We start from the raw sequence: 18,946 nt of genomic DNA on the forward strand, positions 1-18,946 counted from the left end.
TTTGTTCAACCATTCACCCATCGAAGGACGTCTGGGTTGTGCCTGGTTTTCAGCTCTTATAAATAAAGCTGCTATAAACATTTATGAACAGGTTTTTGTGCAACCATAAATTTTTATCTCTTTGGGATAAATGCCCAGGTAGTTAGTTACATGTTTAATTTTATAAAACTGCTCAGCTGTTTTGCAAAGTGTACCGTTTTACGTTCCTACCCACAAGGTCTGAATAATCAGGTTTTTCCTTATCCTCTCTAGCATTGGGTGCTGTCACTGTTTTTTATTTTAGCCATTCTCATAGGGGTGAGTAATATCTTATTGTGGTTTTCATTTGCACTTCCCTCGTGGGTAGAGATGTCAAACATCTTTTCATGAGCTTTTATTTGCCATCAGCATATTCGCTAGTCCTTTTTTGGATATCCAGTTTCAGATCCCCCAGCTTCTCAGCCTCAGCTGCTTTTTCAGAAGCTGCCACCCCCTAGGGAAGAGGGACAGTACGCCTGATGGGGCCAAAGAGCAGACGTCAGATGGCGGTGCGATGTACCCATGCAGATGGACAGGATTCTGTGCAAGCGCGGCGTCATCTGTGGGTAACAGAGCTCTAGGCTCCCCAGCCTGCCGGGCCGCCTCCCAGATCTAAGGAGGCAGGCAGTGGCCGCCAGCAGTCTTTCTCAGCAAGTCCAACCACTTTGTCTGTAGGGCTGAAGCCATTTTTACAAGTGCAGGTGAAGAATGCCAATGACATTGACTCACTCACTGCCCGCCCACCCACCCATGTGTCATTCGTTCCCATTCCCTTTTGAAAAGAAAACAGGTATGTGGGTAATCATAGGGGTAATTCTCCCCAGGTTACCTCTCCCTCTCCTTCTCTTTCTCTGTCTTTCCCGGTCAGCCTCCCGGGGCACTTGGGGTACTCAGGTCCCCGGCTGGAAGCAGAGTCAGCTGCGTCGATGAAAGTTCAAAGAGCGAAAATGCCTTGCTGCTGCCAGGGAAGGTCAGAATGGAAGCAGAAAGACTCATCAGCAGGTCACTGTGCTGCTGCGGTGGGGGGAAGGGAAGCCCGCCACCAGCCCTGTCCACTGCGGCCGGCTGGTCCCTGCCTTTGTCTGTCTCCCTCCCACCCTCAGGGGCCTGTGGGAGCCTCCCACCCCCCAGGCGTGTGATGGGCCACCTTGAGGAGTGGTCTTCACCCAGGCAGGAGTAGAGTCCAGCTTCCCCGCTCTGCCTGTGAGACACTTGAGGTTACCCAGGGTTGCTCCTCCCTGCTGGACGGGAGCGAGAGGTCTGGCTACCCACATGGCCTCCAGTGCCACCGCTGGAGGTGTGGTGGCCTTGTTACTGCTGAGCGGTGGTCAGGGTCCTCGCTTCCCACCGGGCTTTTTCATCCCAGCTGCATAGGGATGAAACTCGGGCTCCCGACTGGGCCTTCTCTGATGCCACCCGGGAGGGTCCTTGTGGTGCCTCATCACAGCCTGGTGAGGGCAGAAGGCTGGACTTCCCACTGGCCACTTCTGGCACTTGGCTGGAGGAAAAATGTTCCTGCTTCCCAGTGTCATGTCAGGCTGGCCGCCCCTTTCTTGGTCATTTGGTGAGAGAGAGCAGGTCCTCGGGGCTCTTGTCTGTACTCACTGCCCTTTCTGGGTTGCTGCCTCTTCAGCTCCTTGTCTGGGAGATCTGTGAGGCAAAAAGAAAACTCAGGGAACTCACCAGGGTGTTCTTCCTCGGTCCCAAGTCCCCCATCTGGTGTGGCTTCTGCTTCCTTCCCAGTGTCATATTCTTGGCTATGTGATGTCCAGGGATTTTAGTTGTACTTAGTGGGTGCAATAGGGAAAAGTATGTCTACTTCGCCTTCTGGGAGAAAGTTTTTTTTTTTTTAATTTTATTTATTTATTTGAGAGAGAGAGAGGGTATGAGCCGGCGGAGGGGCAGAGGGAGAAGCAGACTCCCTGATGAGCAGGGAACCCGACAGGAAGCTCGATCCCAGGACCCTGGGATCATGACCTGAGCCGAAGGCAGACGCTTAACCAACAGAGCCACCCAGGAGCCCCTGGGAGAAAGATTTTTATGAAGAGAGTATCTTCCCCCTGCCAGGATGCTTCTTATAATTCAAGTAATGCCCCTTGCTGTCCCAGACTCTGTCTCACACACAGTTTTAGGGAGGAGGCAGAGGTGACTCACTATGCGAGAACGTGTGCCGTGAAGGTTGTATCTGCAGTGGGAATGTTTTCTCGCGGCCTGCTTGTGCAGGTGGGTGTTATGTAGGGATCATCAAGTTGCTGCACAGGTGCTGGCTCAAGTTTAAAAAAATTTAAAGCTCCCCTTATGTCCCCACTCTGGCCACCTCATTATTTCGATGGTATGGACTTTCATCCCAGGGCTGCTGTGTTGAGCCATGTCCCAGATCCAGGGGTCTGCTGTTTTCCGTCCTTTTGGACCCTCTGACCTTCCCCCCAGCTGCTCCTTTGGCTGGAGCAGGCCCAGGGGTCACACAGGGTCAGCAGGCTCGTCCTCCAGAATCTTCCTCTGCAACTGGAAATTTCTTCTCATTCCAAGGACCACTGGCATCCTCGAACACCTGGCTCTCACTGGGGGACATGCCCTGGGGTCCGGGCCTAAAAGAGTGGGAGAAAATATGAAGCATTTAAGTAACATGTTAACAAAACATTAAACACTCAGCACCAAGTGTGACTTGGGGAGAAACAGGAACTAGGAACAGTGTAATGTCTGGTTAGCCCAAAGGAGTTGAGTTTTTTGTTTTTTGAAGGAGTTGAGTATGATTAAAAGCTTGTATTTTGTTATTAAATGGGAAAGACTGGGTTCAGAAGAACATGGTATAACTTTCACTGCCCCCTCCTACTTCTTTCTCTGGTGACTCAGCTATGTCCATTGTATTTTTGAAACCTTATCACTATAGAATTCTTTCTTCCATTGTTGTTACTATATATGAAAAATGAGAATGCTTTTTTTTTTTTTTTGCTCCATTTCTTATGCATGTTTTTGTCCTAGAATTACCTTTGTAACATATTCAGGATATTATTTTTGTTTTTGTTCTGTTTTTTTTTTTTAAGAAGATATTGATTTTTTTTTTCTTAAATTACAGTATAGGTGAAGGGTCCTCTTCATTCCCATCACCTGTTTCTCCCATCTTCTCACCCCTCCACCCATCTCCCTTCTGGTAACCATCAGTTTGTTCTCTCTACAGTTAAGAGTTTTTGGTTTATCTTTTTTATTCTTTGTTTTGTTGATAATACTGTTTTTGAATTAGATGTATCAATCCTTGAAATAAGCAGTGGATATTAAATATGTTTTATAAATTGTCAAGTGGTAGAACAGTATAATCATTATTTGAAAATAGTTGATTGTTTTCCTTTTTTTTTTTTTTTTTTTTTTTTAAAGATTTTATTTATTTATGTGACAGAGAGACAGCCAGCGAGAGAGGGAACACAGCAGGCGAGTGAGAGAGGAAGAAGCAGGCTCCCAGCCGAGGAGCCCGATGTGGGACTCGATCCCGGAACGCCGGGATCACGCCCTGAGCCGAAGGCAGACGCTTTAACGACTGCGCTACCCAGGCGCCCCTGTTTTCCTTTTTTTTAATCACAGAAAAGCTTTACAAGACTATGTGTTGGAAGAATATGTGATGACCTTGTGGTTTGAGCTTTGTCATTTTTAGTGTTCCCTTGGTGGCTTCCAGACATAACAACATACACCAAAGAAGGGGAAGAATTCTCCCAAGAACATTCCATGGTCTGTTCTTGATTTTAAAATAGTTCTAAGTGTAATAGGAAAAAGGATTTATCAAAATAATGTAATATATTTATATAGGGCAAGCTCAGAACACAAGACTCACGGAGAGAGTCAGGCATACAACTCAGACAACTGAACAGGTGGGCCAAGAGGAAGACTATGGCCCTTGGTGAGGACCACTCCTCAAGGTGGCCCATCATGTGCGTGGGGGATGGGAGGCTCCCACAGGCCCCTGAGGGTGGGAGGGAGACAGACAAAGGCAGGGACCAGCCGGCCGCAGTGGACAGGGCTGGTGGCGGGCTTCCCTTCCCCCCACCGCAGCAGCACAGTGACCTGCTGATGAGTCTTTCTGCTTCCATTCTGACCTTCCCTGGCAGCAGCAAGGCATTTTCGCTCTTTGAACTTTCATCGACGCAGCTGACTCTGCTTCCAGCCGGGGACCTGAGTACCCCAAGTGCCCCGGGAGGCTGACTGGGAAAGAGAAAGAGGGGCACATGGGTGGCTGAGTGGGTTGAGTGTCCAACTCTTGATTTCGGCTGGGTCGTGATCTCAGGGTTGTGAGATCCAAGCCCCATGTGGGGCCCCTGTGCTGGACATGGAGCCTGCTTGGGATTCTCTCTCTCCTCCCTCTGCCGCTTCCATTGCTTGCGTGCTCATGCGCTCTCTCTCTCCAAATGGATAAAATCTTTAAAAAATATATAAAGAGAAAGAGAAGGAGAGGGAGAGGTAGGTAACCTGGGGAGAATTACCCCTATGATTACCCACATACCTGTTTTCTTTTCAAAAGGGAATGGGAACGAATGACACATGGGTGGGTGGGCGGGCAGTGATTGAGTCAATGTCATTGGCATTCTTCACCTGCACTTGTAAAAATGGCTTCAGCCCTACAGACAAAGTGGTTGGACTTGCTGAGAAAGACTGCTGGCGGCCACTGCCTGCCTCCTTAGATCTGGGAGGCGGCCCGGAGGGCTGGGGAGCCTAGAGCTCTGTTACCCACAGATGACGCCGCGCTTGCGCAGAATCCTGTCCATCTGCATGGGTACGTCGCACCGCCATCTGACGTCTGCTCTTTGGCCCCATCAGGCATACTGTCCCTCTTCCCTAGGGTGTGGCAGCTTCTGAAAAAGCAGCTGAGGCTGAGAAGCTGGGGGATCTGGGCCTAGGACGCTGGGCTGCTATTTCCCTGGCACACCCCTGGGAGGTCCTGCTGCCCTCTAGGGTCCCCTGTGACACCGTACAAGTAGGGAGAGGGTGTTGCACATTGATCTGTTTGGCAATTTCCCTTCACCCCCCTCATACCTGCTGAGCCTGGGCCCAGTGCCAGGCACTGATCTGGGGTTGGGAATGTGCTAGTGAATAAGACAGACCAAGACCCTGTCCTCCTGGGGCTCACTGTCTAGGGGGTGAGGGACAGTGAGGACAGAGACAGATGGACATAGAGTCCGTGGGATGAAGGTGAGACACAACGGGGGCAGGGGGAGTTTAGCAGGGACATCTGAGTGGAGATGGGAGGGGAGTGCGGCCCCCGTGGGGCGATCTGGAGCCCTCCGGGCACCAGGAGCAGTAAGCGCAGAGGCTCTGAGGCTGCCACGTTCTGGAAACAGAACAGAGGCTGGTGTGACGAGAGCTGAGCAATCAGGGGCTGGCAGGCCATCTGTTTAGAGAGGGAAGCAGAGCTGCATTCTTCAGGGCTTTTCTACTTTTTGTCATGAGTATTTACTCCAAAGAAGATGAAATTGATTGAACTAGTATTTTGTTATTAGAAGTGTAAATATTTGGTTCTAAGTCAGATGAGAACACTTGGGGCCACGTCACGACACAGTGTGATTCTCGTGTTTAATAGGTCACTGCGGCCTCCGTTTGGGAATAAGACTGTCCCGGGGCTGAGAATGACAGCACGGGGACAGGTGACCAAGGTGGTCCATTGTGCGGGTCAGCGGTGGCGGACTGGACACACGGTGGGGGTGGGGGTGCTGAGAAGGAGACTCAGGACAGACTTTGCAAACAGAGCTTACTGGAGTCTCCTCCTCTTACCCCTTCCCAGACCAGGCAGCAGAGGCTCCTGGCCTGGAAAAGCCTAGAAAACGGGCCCTGGGGGGAACGGGCCCCAGCTTGGCCTGTCCTGTCCTGGGGGACCGAGCTCAGTCCTCAGCCCCTCCCTTGCCTCCGACCGCACGTTCCCGTGTCCAGGGCCCTTGCGGTTTTCAGCCTCGCCACCGGCCCTGTGAGCTGGGCCAGGCAGAGACCGTCTGAGTTGTAGGTGAGGAGCCCCGAGCCCTTGGCCCCAAGTGCTGCGAGTTCACGGAGACACACTCGCTGATAGCACTCTGAAACGGTCTGATATGGTCAGGAAGAAAGAACGCTTTCTGCTCTGTGAGAAGCGTGCGTGCGGCCCATACTGAGGGGGCCCAGCCAAGCTTTTAGTGGTCAGGTTGTGGTTGACATTTCTCTTCTAAATTTTCGTTTGACGTAATGTTGTTTATGTAATTAAGAAAGCAGCACAGCATTCCCATCCCATGGGATTATGCCAAAAAGTAATCCCGTTACTGAAAGTCTGTGGGAAGATAGCCTCTCACTGCTCTGAAGCAGTAGCCAGTGCGGACAGCAGACAGCTCATCGTCCTGGCAGGACGGCTGTGGCTGCGTTCAGAGTGGGCTCTGTCCAGTGGCATCATTTCCAGCCACACTCTGATTCAGGGGTGTCTTCACTTGGAAGGGGGTGCCTGGTGAATTTTTTTTTTTCTAACTTCTGACATGTCCTCATGAATTTCCAAACATTCTTTACAGCTTAGACCATTCTCAGCCTCCAAGTGGACTCGTCATTGACAAAGAATCTGAAGTTTACAAGATGCTTCAAGAGAAACAGGAGTTAAATGAGCCCCCGAAGCAATCCACTTCATTCCTGGTTTTGCAGGAAATTCTAGAGTCTGAGGAGAAAGGTAATCTACCCTGCGTGCACGCGTGCGGTCAGAGGCTCTCGGGCAAGGCCAGGGTCAGGGTCAGTCGTGGCTGAAACAAAGGCGAGTACAGTCCTGAGTGGGTGGAAGCACTGAAAAGCATGGCTTTTAAACTGCTAGAAACTCAGAGGGAGAGAGAATGAAAGAGCTCCCAGCCACACCTGGCCAGCTGTTTCCTGTCATATGAGCTTTAGGCTGATGTCAGGGTGACATTGACTGTTGCGGGATTCTCTTCATCTGTCCCTTGGCCATTTGTTTGGTTTGAGCCCACATCCCATGCTTCCGTGGTGGCTGACGTGTGTGACTGGGTGAAGGCCATGGGCCGCGACAAGCAGAAGGAAAGGAATCAGCAACAGAGAGAAGCTGGGTGCGGGGCGGTATGTTTGTTCTTGCTCTCTGGTAGATGGACTCCTGAGAGCCAGAGAACCCCCAGTTTGGCCACATTTTCCCTGTGTGACCTTTCCGGGCCTGTTTTCTCCTCGGTCAGTTGGGGGCCAGAATCCTCTCCTCTAAGCTTGGTGTGAGGATCCAGTGTCTTCCTGTACGGCACAAACGCCCCCACCGTGACCGGCACACAGGACGTGCTTCACGCCTGTGGTTTTGTTTGCAAACCTTATCCAGAGGCTCCGGGCCAGCCTCAGCTCACCCAGGGTGTGAGCTCTGGTGCCTGAGACACCCGGGGACCACCATGTGGCTCGGCATCGCGGACAGCCCCCCCCCCCCACTTGGCTCTGTGGCCTTCCCCGAGGCGCAGGTGTTTCACGGGAGACCTGCTTTCCCTCGTTCTCTCTTCCTTTCCCCAAAGTGCGCTCCTGTGAAGAGACAGCTGGTGATGCAGACAGTGAAACCTGCTTCACCCGCCCCGAGGGAGGGAGCAACTTGCTTGCTCGGGGCCTCCAGTGAGGGCCACTCTGCAAGAGTACCTCCCACTCCCAGCCCCCCAGCTCCAGGTTTGGCTTCCTGGGAGTTCCTGAGCTGAGAATTCCCTACTGACAGAACCCAGACCCCAGGCTACTTAGAGAAATCATCAGTTTACGAGAGCGGGAAGTTACGGGAAGTTCTCCTTTTATGCTAAAAGGATATTGTTCTACCAGCAATTAACCCCTTTGCTTGTTGTACCTGTGCATTTTGGAAGGAATAAGTCATATTCTGTATGAAGTTTCAGTATTAGGGCCAACTGACAAGTGACTTGGGGATCAACCCTGGAGGATGACCGTTTTATCAAAACATGTGAGAGACCACAACTTACTCTACTCTGAGTAAGTGGGTGCAAAACCCTTCAATTAAGAGAGGAAAAGTCAGTCCGTTCCAGCCCAAACTAGGACATAGATTCTGCAGGTCTCATCTAGTCAAATTGCCCTCGTGTCACAGAGAAGGACCTAAAGCCCAGGGCCACCAAGCTGCCCTGAGGTAGCAGTTCCGTGCTCATCAAGATCTGAACTCCTTCCATCTTGTGCTCCATCTACCAAGCCCGTGGCTTCCATTCTCAAGGTTACCTCATGGCCCTACTTGGCAGCTGGTGCTCCAGCCATCATGACCACATCCAGGCACCAGGAAGGAAGAAGGGCTGAGTGGGACTCCTCCTTTCAGACAAGCCAGCTTTTTCTTTCCCAGAAGTCCCGCACTAGCATTCCATTTAATTTGACCAGGATTTAGTCACATGGCCACATCTAGTTGAGGGAGAGTCTGAGAATTATAGTTCTTTCCTCCCCGGGATGGATATCATCTTGCCCCCCCAAAAATAAAAATTTTGCTAAAAAGAAGGAAGATAATGGATCTTATAGTCTCTCCCATATCTCTTAATATGTAGTTGCAGTAAATTTTCACGGAATGAAACAGAAGTTCTGGTCCATACATCTGCCGCTTGCAGAAAGCTCTTGGGGGAAGGAACTCAAATGTCTGTTTTTATTCGAGATGAAATGGGCAAAATTCAAGGAAGTGTTTGGTACATAGTGAAGCACTCAGTGAGGGCTACTGTCATTCGAGAAGTCCTCGGGTTTGTAAAGCAGCACTGCCCTCACAGCACTGGCATCCAGGATCTGCCTGTGACCCACCCGGAGACCGCAAGCGGGTTACCCATCTCTCTGAGCCCTAGCTTCTGCACAGGTCCAGCGAGGCTAATAATGGCTACTTCACAGATGTTGTGTTGTTGTTGTTGTTTTTAAGATTTTATTTATTTATTTGAGAGTGAGTGAGAGAGAACGAGCAGGGGGGAGGGGCAGAAGGCGAGGGAGAAGCAGACTCACCCCTAAGCAAGGAGCCTGATGCAGGACTCGATCCCAGGACCCTGAGATTATGACCTGAGTTAAAGACAGATGCTTAACCGCTTAACCAGCTGGGCCACCCAGGTGCCCTTCACAGATGGTTTAAAGCATTAAGACAGATGGTGCACGTAAAGTGCCAGGCCCAGTGTCGGTGAGGCCCCACATGGGAGGCTTGGCTGCCGCAGGGTTTGGTGATTAACCTCCAGAAGATTCAATGTGGGTCTTCTTTTGGATGAAATTCAACCTCTGGACTGAAAGAAAAGGTCCTAGGTTTCTCAAACTTCATCTTGCTCTGGGTCAAATTCCAGATTTGCAGGGAACAAGGCGGCTTTATTCTGTATTTTCAAGTTGTGGTGAACTACAGCTAGCATAAGATCTACTGTCTTAACCATATTTAAGTGCACAGTTTGGTGGCATTAGCTACACCCACCCGCAGACCTCCGTCTTGCAGAACTGAAGCTCGGTACCCGATCATCACTCGCTCCTCGTAGCCCCCTCCCCCAGCCCGTGGAAACCACCATTCCACTTTCTGTTTCCACGAATGTGACTGCGTCCAGCACTTCCTGTGAGGGGAATCATACAGCATTTGTCTTTTGTGACTGGCTTGTGTCACTTCGCATAATGTCCTGAAGGTTCATCCATATTGTAGCAGGTGTCAGCATTTCCTTCCTTCTAAGACCGAATATTCTACAGTGTGTCTATAGCACGTCTTGCTTATCACCCATCTGGCCATTTAAGGGGAATTTTAATGAGAGGAGACTTGGAAGGAGGCATCGGGGCGAAAACACAGTGGGCGCCTGGGGCTCTGAGATGAGAAAGATGGAGACTTGCTCAGGAAGTCCCGGTGTCCAGGGTCGTGGGAAGATCCTCACATGGTCTGGAGTCAGATCCTGGAGAACCACCAGGTGCTTAAGGACCACGAATTTGGTTCTTTGGTAATGTGGAGCCATGGAAGGTTATTGAGCAGCAAAGTGGGTAGAAAAAAAGCTGTGCTTTACTGAACCCATTGTCAGTTTTTCCCAGAAAGCATTGACATGCAAGTTTCACTGGAAAAAGAGAAATCTGGAAATTTTTAGAGCTTCCCAGAGTCCAGAGGGAGCTAATAGTTTTACTGTAAGCTTGCTGAGAAGGGCAAAATGACATTTCTTTGAGTTTGCGGTGTTGGCTTAAGTGAGAGAAGAAAATGGGGCCAGCAGGTGGCGCTGCAGGACTGAACACACCGCCAACTTCGCCCTGCACCCAGCTGCCTCTTGCCATGCTGTGCCCAGTTTCTCTCTCTCTCTCTCTTTCTCTCTTTTTAGAAAATCATGTCTACACTCAACCTGGGGCTTGAACTCATGACTCTGAGATCAAGAGTCTCATGCTGTACTGACTGAGCCAACTAGGTGACCCCTGCCCCAGGTCCAGGTTCATCCAGTTACTTCTCTTTATTTGGAGAAGGGACGTGGATTCTCCTACCAAGTGGGGCTCTCATATTCCTCCTTCCTTCTCTCCTGCCCTCCTGCAAATGCAGCCCGATCCTGGTAAATTTTCTGCTGGTCAAATGAGTCATGTGAAAAACAGCCCATCACCTGAGATCACAACCTCACCCAGCTGGTTCCCTGGGCAGTCGGTTACCCTTGCAAGCCATCTGCGTATGCAGAGATGCCACAGTCACCGCAATTCCTTCTTTCTCGGGGCGGGGCCCAGGTGGCTCTAGCAGCAGGAGCCTGCACGTGAGGAGGGAGCCAGTTTGGGATGTGTAGAGGCATGAAGCTGGCCACCCGGGCCCTTCTGAGATCCCTGTAGGGAGCCAGGATTAGGGTGATGGGGGGGCATTCGTCTTACGTACAGAATTTAAGAGGGCACCAAAAAAACTCAACAATCCAACAATCCAGACAAAAATGATACTTCCATGCAGTGTTTTTTTTTAAATCACAATTAATGAAAAAAAAAAAGTAACAACAGAAGTTGAGACTGGGTTCAAGGAAGGGAGGAACGTTTGGGAAGGCAAAAAGGGATGTGGACTTGGGATGACCAAAGCGCCAAAGGCAGCTAACCGGGCGGCACCAAGCCTTCCCCCGCGCCTAATAGTAGAGCTTATGGTTGAAAAGAGTGGAAACCCTGGGGCTTCCTAACATCTGTCCCTCTCATGTGTCACCAGATGGACGTCTGTGTCGATCAGTTCCCAGTGCAGGAGGCTCCCTGCCCTGATGGGGGAGCCCTGAGAGACCACGCCATCCACACCCCATGATAGGGCCTTTAAAACAGGCTGCTTTTAAATATTCCCTCTTGCTATTCTCCATAAGGCACCCCGATCTCCCAGGCTGGCTGGCCCCTGGCGTTGGCCCGCAGTGGGCCGCAGAATGCCCTTCTTGTTCGTGTTCCGTGAGGGCTGCTGGTCGGGCTGTGGGTCAGCCCAGTGTGGCGGGGCTGGGCCTGGCTCCGTGAGTCTTCCTGTGCCAGGAGCCCAGCACAGGGAGGCGTCACTCTCGGGGCCTTGCTGCTAAGGCAGAGGTCGGAAGCTCCACGGGGACAGGACCAAACCACACAGGTGCACTTCCTGCTTCTGCCAGAACAGGGCTCCCATCCGCTCCCATTCCATTGGCCAAAACAAGTCATGGGGCCAAACGTAGACTCTGTGGCGTGGGGCGTGTACTCCACCGAGAGCTTGGTGCTGTAGACATTTGAGGCCAGGTAATTCCTCGTGGTGGGGCTGTTCTGTGCATTTTAGGACACTTAGCATCCGTGGCCTCTACCCTGTGGAGGCCAGAAGCACTGCTCTCCAGTTGTGACAACCCAAACTCTTCGCCCGGGGACAAAATCATCCCCAGTAGGGAATCATTGACCTACTGGGATGCCTGGCAGGGTCGGGAGGGGACACATAATTGTGGACAAAATACATAGTCCACCATCCTAGCCAATTATAAATGCCCCTTACTTGGATTCATCTCAAGTTTTGGTTCGGAAGCACCAGTCAACATAGGGGGACTCCTTTTCTAAAAGGACAAGGGAACCAGGGCCCTCATTTGTCAGCCCCAGGATTGCCCAGCCTGGCTGTGGTTACAAGATGACTCTCCTCACCCCTTCACCTTACACAGGAAACCATTTTCTTGCTCTTGTCCAGTGGTTCTCAAAGTGTGGTTCTGGGACCAGAAGCCTCAGCAGCACCTGAGAACTTACTAGAAATGCAACTTCATGGGCCCTACTCCAGGCCTCCTGAAGTAGAAAGGCTGGTGGTGAGGCCCAGCGAGCTGCATTGGAGTCAGCCCTCTACGTCGTTCTGCGCACAGGAATATTTGAGAACAGCTGCTTTGGTCTGAAGAAGTGGGTTTTAACCGGGGAAATAGAGTAGCATCTCCTGGGGCCCCTGCCTCTAGAGATGCTCCTTTAGCAGCTCTGGGGAAGAGCCTGGTCTGTGAATTTTAGGAAGTCTCTGCTGGTGCCTGGCCCGCTCACCGACGCCTGTTCAGAACCACGGTGTAGAGGCTTCTCTGGCTTCTTGGCCACAGCATGTTGGACCGAGGTAGGGACCATCAGGCCTTGGTCACGGCATTTCACCGTTCGCTTCTGTGCGTTTACAGAGCCTCTGGTGTATGCTCAGCCCCATGCTCGGCTCTGTGGAATGTCTCAAAGTACGTAAGACAGGGTCCTGGTGCTCCGGGAATCTGCAGTCCCGTCACAGCTGACGAGATGCTAACCAGCCGAATAGACGCAGTGACAGTCATTGTAATAGCGTGCCGTCGTTAAGCGCTCCCAGGGCACGGTGCTCTGAAGGCGCGCCGGGCCGCGCCCCCGTCCACCCGGCAGCCCCCGCGTTCCGGCGCCGACGTGCGGACCGCAGGAAGGTCGCCCGCTCTGCCCCGTAGCCGGCGGCCGTTACCTGGCTGCCTGCAGATGCGCTACTGTCAGGATTTTGTATTTCTTGTGGTGTGCGTTTCTTTCAGCATCTGAATACACTGTCTTTCGGTGATCGGGTAACGTCTTTATTTAGTCCACCTGTAGAAGTCATTGTGAGGTTCCCATAACGTAGGTGCGCGCATCTAATCAGAACGAAATGAGGGCTGACTTGGTGCCGGCTGTGTGGGACGGCTTTGTGTGTACTTTTTAATCCTTCCGTACCATGGTGAAGGGGAAAATGATCTCCTGTTTTATGGAAAAGGAAACTGAGGACCAGAGAGGTTAAGTAACTTTTCCAGGGTCACACAGCACTGTCAGGTCTGTTTGATTCCGGGAACTTGCTGGAACATATAAGTGACGCTGAAAAAGCTAACTGGAACTTCGGCAGCCCTTCCTGACCAACCCAAGTGTTTTCCTCATTATAGGGGATCCCAACAAGCCCTCAGGTTTCAGAAGTGTCAAGGCTCCGGTCACCAAAGTGGCTGCATCTATTGGCAACGCCCAGAAGTTGCCCATGTGTGACAAATGTGGCACCGGCATTGTGTGAGTATCTGCCTCGCCCCGGCGTCTGAGGCCCCGCAGGTGGGTTAAACCATGCAGCTGTGGAAAGTGCCAGATGTTGCCCATTTTGGGTGTGATGGGGAAGAATTCCTGCCTGGGAAATGGAGCAGAGAGGCCAAGTAGGCCTTTATGTCCAGAGGCAGGTGTGAAGGTTCTCCTTAGCCACGGAACCCTGAGGGTGTGACTCATGTCAAACCAGAGAAAGGGCTGCTCTGTTGAAGAGGGAGGGCTTCACGAGTAACGTCTGTGGAGCCCAGGAACGAGCAGCTGCTTTATGACTGGAGGCCAGTTCTGAGGCCCTGGTCTGCCCTTTGATGGGCCCCATGGAAGGACCCCCCGGCCCTGGTGCCTCCTTCGGGTGCTTGTCACTAACGGAGCCCTTTCCTGCCCCCCTCCTGCAGCGGTGTGTTCGTGAAGTTGCGGGACCGCCACCGTCACCCTGAGTGTTACGTGTGCACTGACTGTGGCACCAACCTGAAACAGAAGGGCCACTTCTTTGTGGAGGATCAAATCTACTGTGAAAAGCACGCCCGGGAGCGGGTCACACCCCCTGAGGGCTACGACGTGGTCACTGTGTTCCCCAAGTGACCCAGCAGATCTCCTTCTCTCCATGCTCTGGCCCTCTCCTCTCCTGAAAGTTCTGGCTGACTTTGGTTTTATCCTTGCTCATTAAACACCACGTCTCCCTGCCTCTGCTAACTGACTCACTGGCTGTGTGGCACCTGCTTTTACATTTAACAGAGGATTGTTTTGTTCCGCGTCCCCTTGCCAGCATCCCTGGGTCTTCTCTTTGCCTCAGTTCATCTCTGCTGCCAGTGGACATCAGCCACATTTGAACCAAACCAAATTGAATATGTCTGACGTTGATTTCGTTTTTACTCAATAAATTTATAGACTCCAAGGCAGTGTGGTGTCTGTCTGTCATTTCCCCATGCGTCCTCTTTCCCATCTCAAGCCAGATGAGATTTCTGAGGCCTCTGCTCTTGTCTTGGGTTCCCCACTCCTCTGAGATTTGCAGGCCTTCTCCTCCAGGTGTGAGAAGATTGACATCTGAATGAGCCGTGTTCTCACCTTTCTTTGAAGCTTGCTCCAAATTCTCTTTCTCTGATGCTAATACAAGATCACCCTCGTTATGTTGTAACGAAATGATGTCTTCTTTTCTCTCTGGCTGTTCTGGGATTTATCTGAGGACATGAATGCTTCCCAAATAAGAGATGGAGAGCGTTACCGGTTGGCCTTCGAATATTCCCTGATGAGTCCCTCTCCAGGCTGCTTGCTGCCACTACAGCTCGGCTGCTTTGTAAAGGGAGGCAGACTCAGGATGGGTATCACCTAGGTGCTAAACGTAGACACCTCTTGGTAGTCCCTTGTGGAATTTTAACAGCAAACAGACAAGTTCAGCAGCCACAGCCTGAGAAGGACATGGGACCAGTGGTTAGGAACCTATAGGGATGTGGCTCTGGGTCATACATCAGAGAAGCCTCAGATACACAGAGGCACTGGGTGAGGGTGAAGGGAATCCAGAATGTGTGGTAGAGACTGGATGGAGATAATAAGCCTGAATTACCAGCTTCAGGCGCAGGGGCTGTTGTTTATCCCAGTGACCTTCCTCTCTTCAGCTTCCCACAGGAAAAGCTGGCCCACCAGATCTGGGCCGGGCTGCCTTCAGAAGTCGCACGAAGACTCCCCCAATGTTGACACCTGCTGCGTCACTCAGATACCCCTTCAGAACCCAAGGACTCGGCCCCTGAGTTGCCAGGAGAGTTGCCAGTTGGAGGGCGCCATCCATCAACCCTCTTCCAGAGTGTCTCAGCCGAAGAGAGCTGCCGCACGGCCCCTTTCCCAGGTGGTCTGGTGCCTGGGGAGGCAGGCATATCCGGACCTGGCGCCCTGCCCCAGCCCTGGACAGCTTTGTGTAGGGGTCAGCTGAGGCCTCCATTAAAGCTGTATTGCTCATAGTCAACGTCTCCCCCTGCCCAATTCTGCTTCCCTCCCTCCCTCATCCGCCCCAGGTCATGGTCCCAAGGGCACCCCTCCTAAACTTTCCTCTCACTACCCCCAGGTCACAGTTTGCTTCCTGGGAAAACCAATTTGTGACAACCATGACAGAAACTTTGGATTTTTTTTTTTCTGAGATGGGATTTATTTGGAGGGTTTTTTCACAGGGACATACCTTAAACTGACTTACCCAAATGACTGATTTTTATTCCATGTCAAAAACTCACCATCGTGGGCAAGAGTGGACACAGACCAGATAGGACTACTGCCCTGGTCCAGGTAAGAATTGGAAAGCCTGGCACAGGGTGGTGGAGGTGGGAGTGGGGAGATGTCACTGGATTTGAGATAGATTTTTAATGTAGAGCAGACTGACTTGGGCTGCCCTCCTTCTGTCTCCTTCCTTGACCAGACAACAAAGAGCTTCTCCCCCAATAATGGGCCCCCAGAGCAGGAGAGCTGTCAACTCTGCCAGCCCCACTGTTCTAAGCCGGAAGTTCAGAATGGCAGGAGAAAGTGTGGCAGGTGTGGTCTGGTATCCCCAGTCCCTTGGGCATGAGTTGAAGGTTAGCTCCCTCACCTGTCCCCCTCACCCACCTCCAAGAGACCTGCTCTCAAGGAAAGAGCATCTAGAAAGTACATCCGGTGTGATGGTCCCTTACACTGATGGCACTTTATAGATTACAAAATGCATTTACGTTTGTCGTATTGCTCTGGGAGCGTCACGAACCCTACTAACAGGCGATTTCATAGGTGGGGAACCAGGGACTTGTTGCGAATGAGAATTAGAATGTATAGGGTCATGAACGAGCATGTGCTGCAATTCATAGGGAACACTGTGGTTTCTGCTCTGGACGAATGCCTGTGGCCAAGGACTGAGAGCATGAGGGGATTTGTTGGCAGTGGTTAGGTTGTAGCTGACTGCCCTCCTCCCTCTAAATATTCTCTTGACGTCATGTCATTGAACCAATTTGAATTAAAGTGTTTCTATCCAATGGGATTAAGCCAACAAGGAATCTAATGGCTGAAACTATTTGGTAGAAGACACTGCATTGAAGCAACAGCCAGTTTGGGTGATAAATAGGCCTCAAAACCTCAGCAAAACCATCTGTCAGATTAAGAGAGGGTTTCCTCCATTGTGATGACATGTGTATATCCTGAGATTTGTGTTTAATGTTCTCTGAAGGGAGGTGCTTGGTGAATTGTTTCTAACTTCCGATGTATTGTGCACTTCCATACACTCTTCACAGATTAAAGCATTACCCTCTTGGCAACCTTGGCATAGGCCAAGAATCCGAGGTTTATGAGATGCTACAGGAGAAACAAGAGTTTTTAAAAAAGTAGTCCACCTCGTTCCAGCTTCTACAGGAAATCCTGGAGTCTGAGCAAAAAGGCAACCAGTCTGCGTGGGGGCAGAGGCTGCTGTTCAAGGCCTGGCGTGTGGGTCGCTCATTGCTGAAACACAGGTGAGCAGAGCCTAGCAGTGGGAGGAAAGAGTGCAGTGTGGGCCATTAAACACGGATAAATGAAACATTCTATGCCTTCTTGCCTCGGTCTGTGTTACAGAAGCTGCAGATCCGGCTGTTTCCTGTCACGTGTGTACCACACAGCTGAGGGCTGGGTAAATTATCTTGTGGTGGGACTTGGTTGTTTTGTCCCTCAGGCCCCCCTTGATCTGACTTGAGCCCACCCATCCCCTTCCTGCTGTGATTGGTGGGTGCAGGTAGGCAAAGGCCATGGGCAGTAGAGACTGAAGCACGACGAGCCACCGGCAGAATGAATCTGGGCTGTGGGCGTCATCTCGCGGCTGAGCAGATGCCATGTTACTTTTGTGCTCGTGTGTTGGGCACGTTGGAGTCCTGTTTTTACTGCTCTCCACTCTTCTCCCCACCATACCTGTCTGCCATGGGAGCGTCCTCCCTCCTGAGAGGTACTCTGATGGGGAGAGACCTGCCTCAGCCAGACTGCCACTCCCCTGGGCTCATCCCACTCTGAAAGGGACTGAGCTTTTTTTCCCAGGGCAGCCAGTTCCACCACTCCTAGCTGTGAGAACTTAGCCAAGGCACTTGCCCTTCCTGACGTAGGGACCCTCCATTGCCATTTGTGTCCTCTGCCCTCTTGATCTGTCTTCTTTCTGGCATCTGTTTGACTTCTGTAGTCATCTTTATTTTTTCCTTCTTTCTCTTTGCCTCGGGTTCGTTTGATCTTTTTCTAGTTAGTTTAAGGTGGACGTTTAGATCATTGGCTTGAGACATTTTTCTTTTCTAATACAAGTGTTTAGTAGGATATATTTCCCTGCAAGCACTCTTTTGGCCACATGTCACAAATTTGATACGCTGTGTTTTCATTTTCATTCATTTCAAAATAGGTTTCCGGTTTCTCCTGTGATTTCTTCTCTGACCCTTGGAATATTTAGGAGCCTTGTGTTTCATATCTAAATATTTGGTGGTTTTCCAGCTATCTTTCTGCTTTGATACTTAATTCAATTCCACTATGAATTGGAATTAAATCCTTTTCGATTGACCAACTATCAGTTTCTTTTGTAGCCCAGGTCGTGGTCTGTACTGGTGAACGTTCTATATGTACTTAAGGAGGATGTGTGTTCTGCTATTTAGGATGGAGTGTTTTATTTATTTATTTTTTATAATAATATATATATATTTTAATTTTTTTATTATATTATTTTACTCACCATACAGTACATCCCTGGTTTTTGATGTAAAGTTCCATAATTCATTAGTTGCGTATAACACCCAGTGCACCATGCAATATGTGCCCTTCTTACTACCCATCACCAGCCTAGCCCATTCCCCCACCCTCCTCCCGTCTGAAGCCCTCAGTTTGTTTCCCAGAGTCCATAGTCTCTCATGGTTCATCCCCCCTTCTGATTACCCCCCTTTCTTTATCCCTTTCTCCTCCTACCGATCTTCCTAGTTCTTATGTTCCATAAATAAGTGAAACCATATGATAATTGTCTTTCTCTGCTTGACTTATTTCACTTAGCATTATCTCCTCCAGTCCTGTCCATGTTGCAGCAAATGTTGAGAACTCGTTCTTTCTGATAGCTGAGTAATATTCCATTGTATATATGGACCACAACTTCTTAATCCAGTCATCTGTTGAAGGGCATCTCGGCTCCTTCCATGATTTAGCTATTGTGGACAATGCTGCTATGAACATTGGGGTGCATGTGGCCCTTCTCTTCACTATGTCTGTATCTTTGGGGTAAATGCCCAGTAGGATCATAGGGTAGCTCAATTTTTAACTTTTTAAGGGACCTCCATGCTGTTTTCCACAGTGGCTGTACCAACTTGCATTCCCACCAACAATGTAGGAGGGATCCCCTTTCTCCACATCCTCTCCAACAATTGTTGTTTCTTGCCTTGTCTATTTTTGCCATTCTAACTGGCGTAAGGTGGTATCTTAGTGTGGTTTTGATTTGAATTTCCCTGATGGCTAATGATTTTGAACATTTTTTCATGTGTCTGTTAGCCATTTGTATGTCTTCATTGGAAAAGTGTCTGTTCATATCTTCTGCCCATTTTATGATTTG

The 18,946-nt window shown here is 50.5% G+C and overlaps 1 protein-coding gene across 2 annotated transcripts in view; it reads left to right on the forward strand.

Moving 5' to 3' along the window:
* Nucleotides 1–14,299, forward strand: part of PDLIM1 (PDZ and LIM domain 1) — a 44,469-nt gene extending 30,170 nt beyond the window's left edge. For both annotated transcript variants that reach the window (XM_040624382.1, XM_040624383.1), the window contains exons 5-7: nt 6,525–6,676; nt 13,263–13,380; nt 13,800–14,299. In XM_040624382.1, the coding sequence (XP_040480316.1) occupies nt 6,525–6,676; nt 13,263–13,380; nt 13,800–13,986 (457 nt within the window). In that variant the 3' untranslated portion in view covers nt 13,987–14,299. The remainder of the gene's footprint in view (nt 1–6,524; nt 6,677–13,262; nt 13,381–13,799) is intronic.
* Nucleotides 14,300–18,946: the final 4,647 nt, after the last annotated feature.

The sequence above is a fragment of the Ursus maritimus genome, unplaced genomic scaffold, assembly GCF_017311325.1.
Source record: "Ursus maritimus isolate PB19 unplaced genomic scaffold, ASM1731132v1 scaffold_7, whole genome shotgun sequence".
In the NCBI taxonomy this organism is placed as follows: Eukaryota; Metazoa; Chordata; class Mammalia; order Carnivora; family Ursidae; genus Ursus; species Ursus maritimus.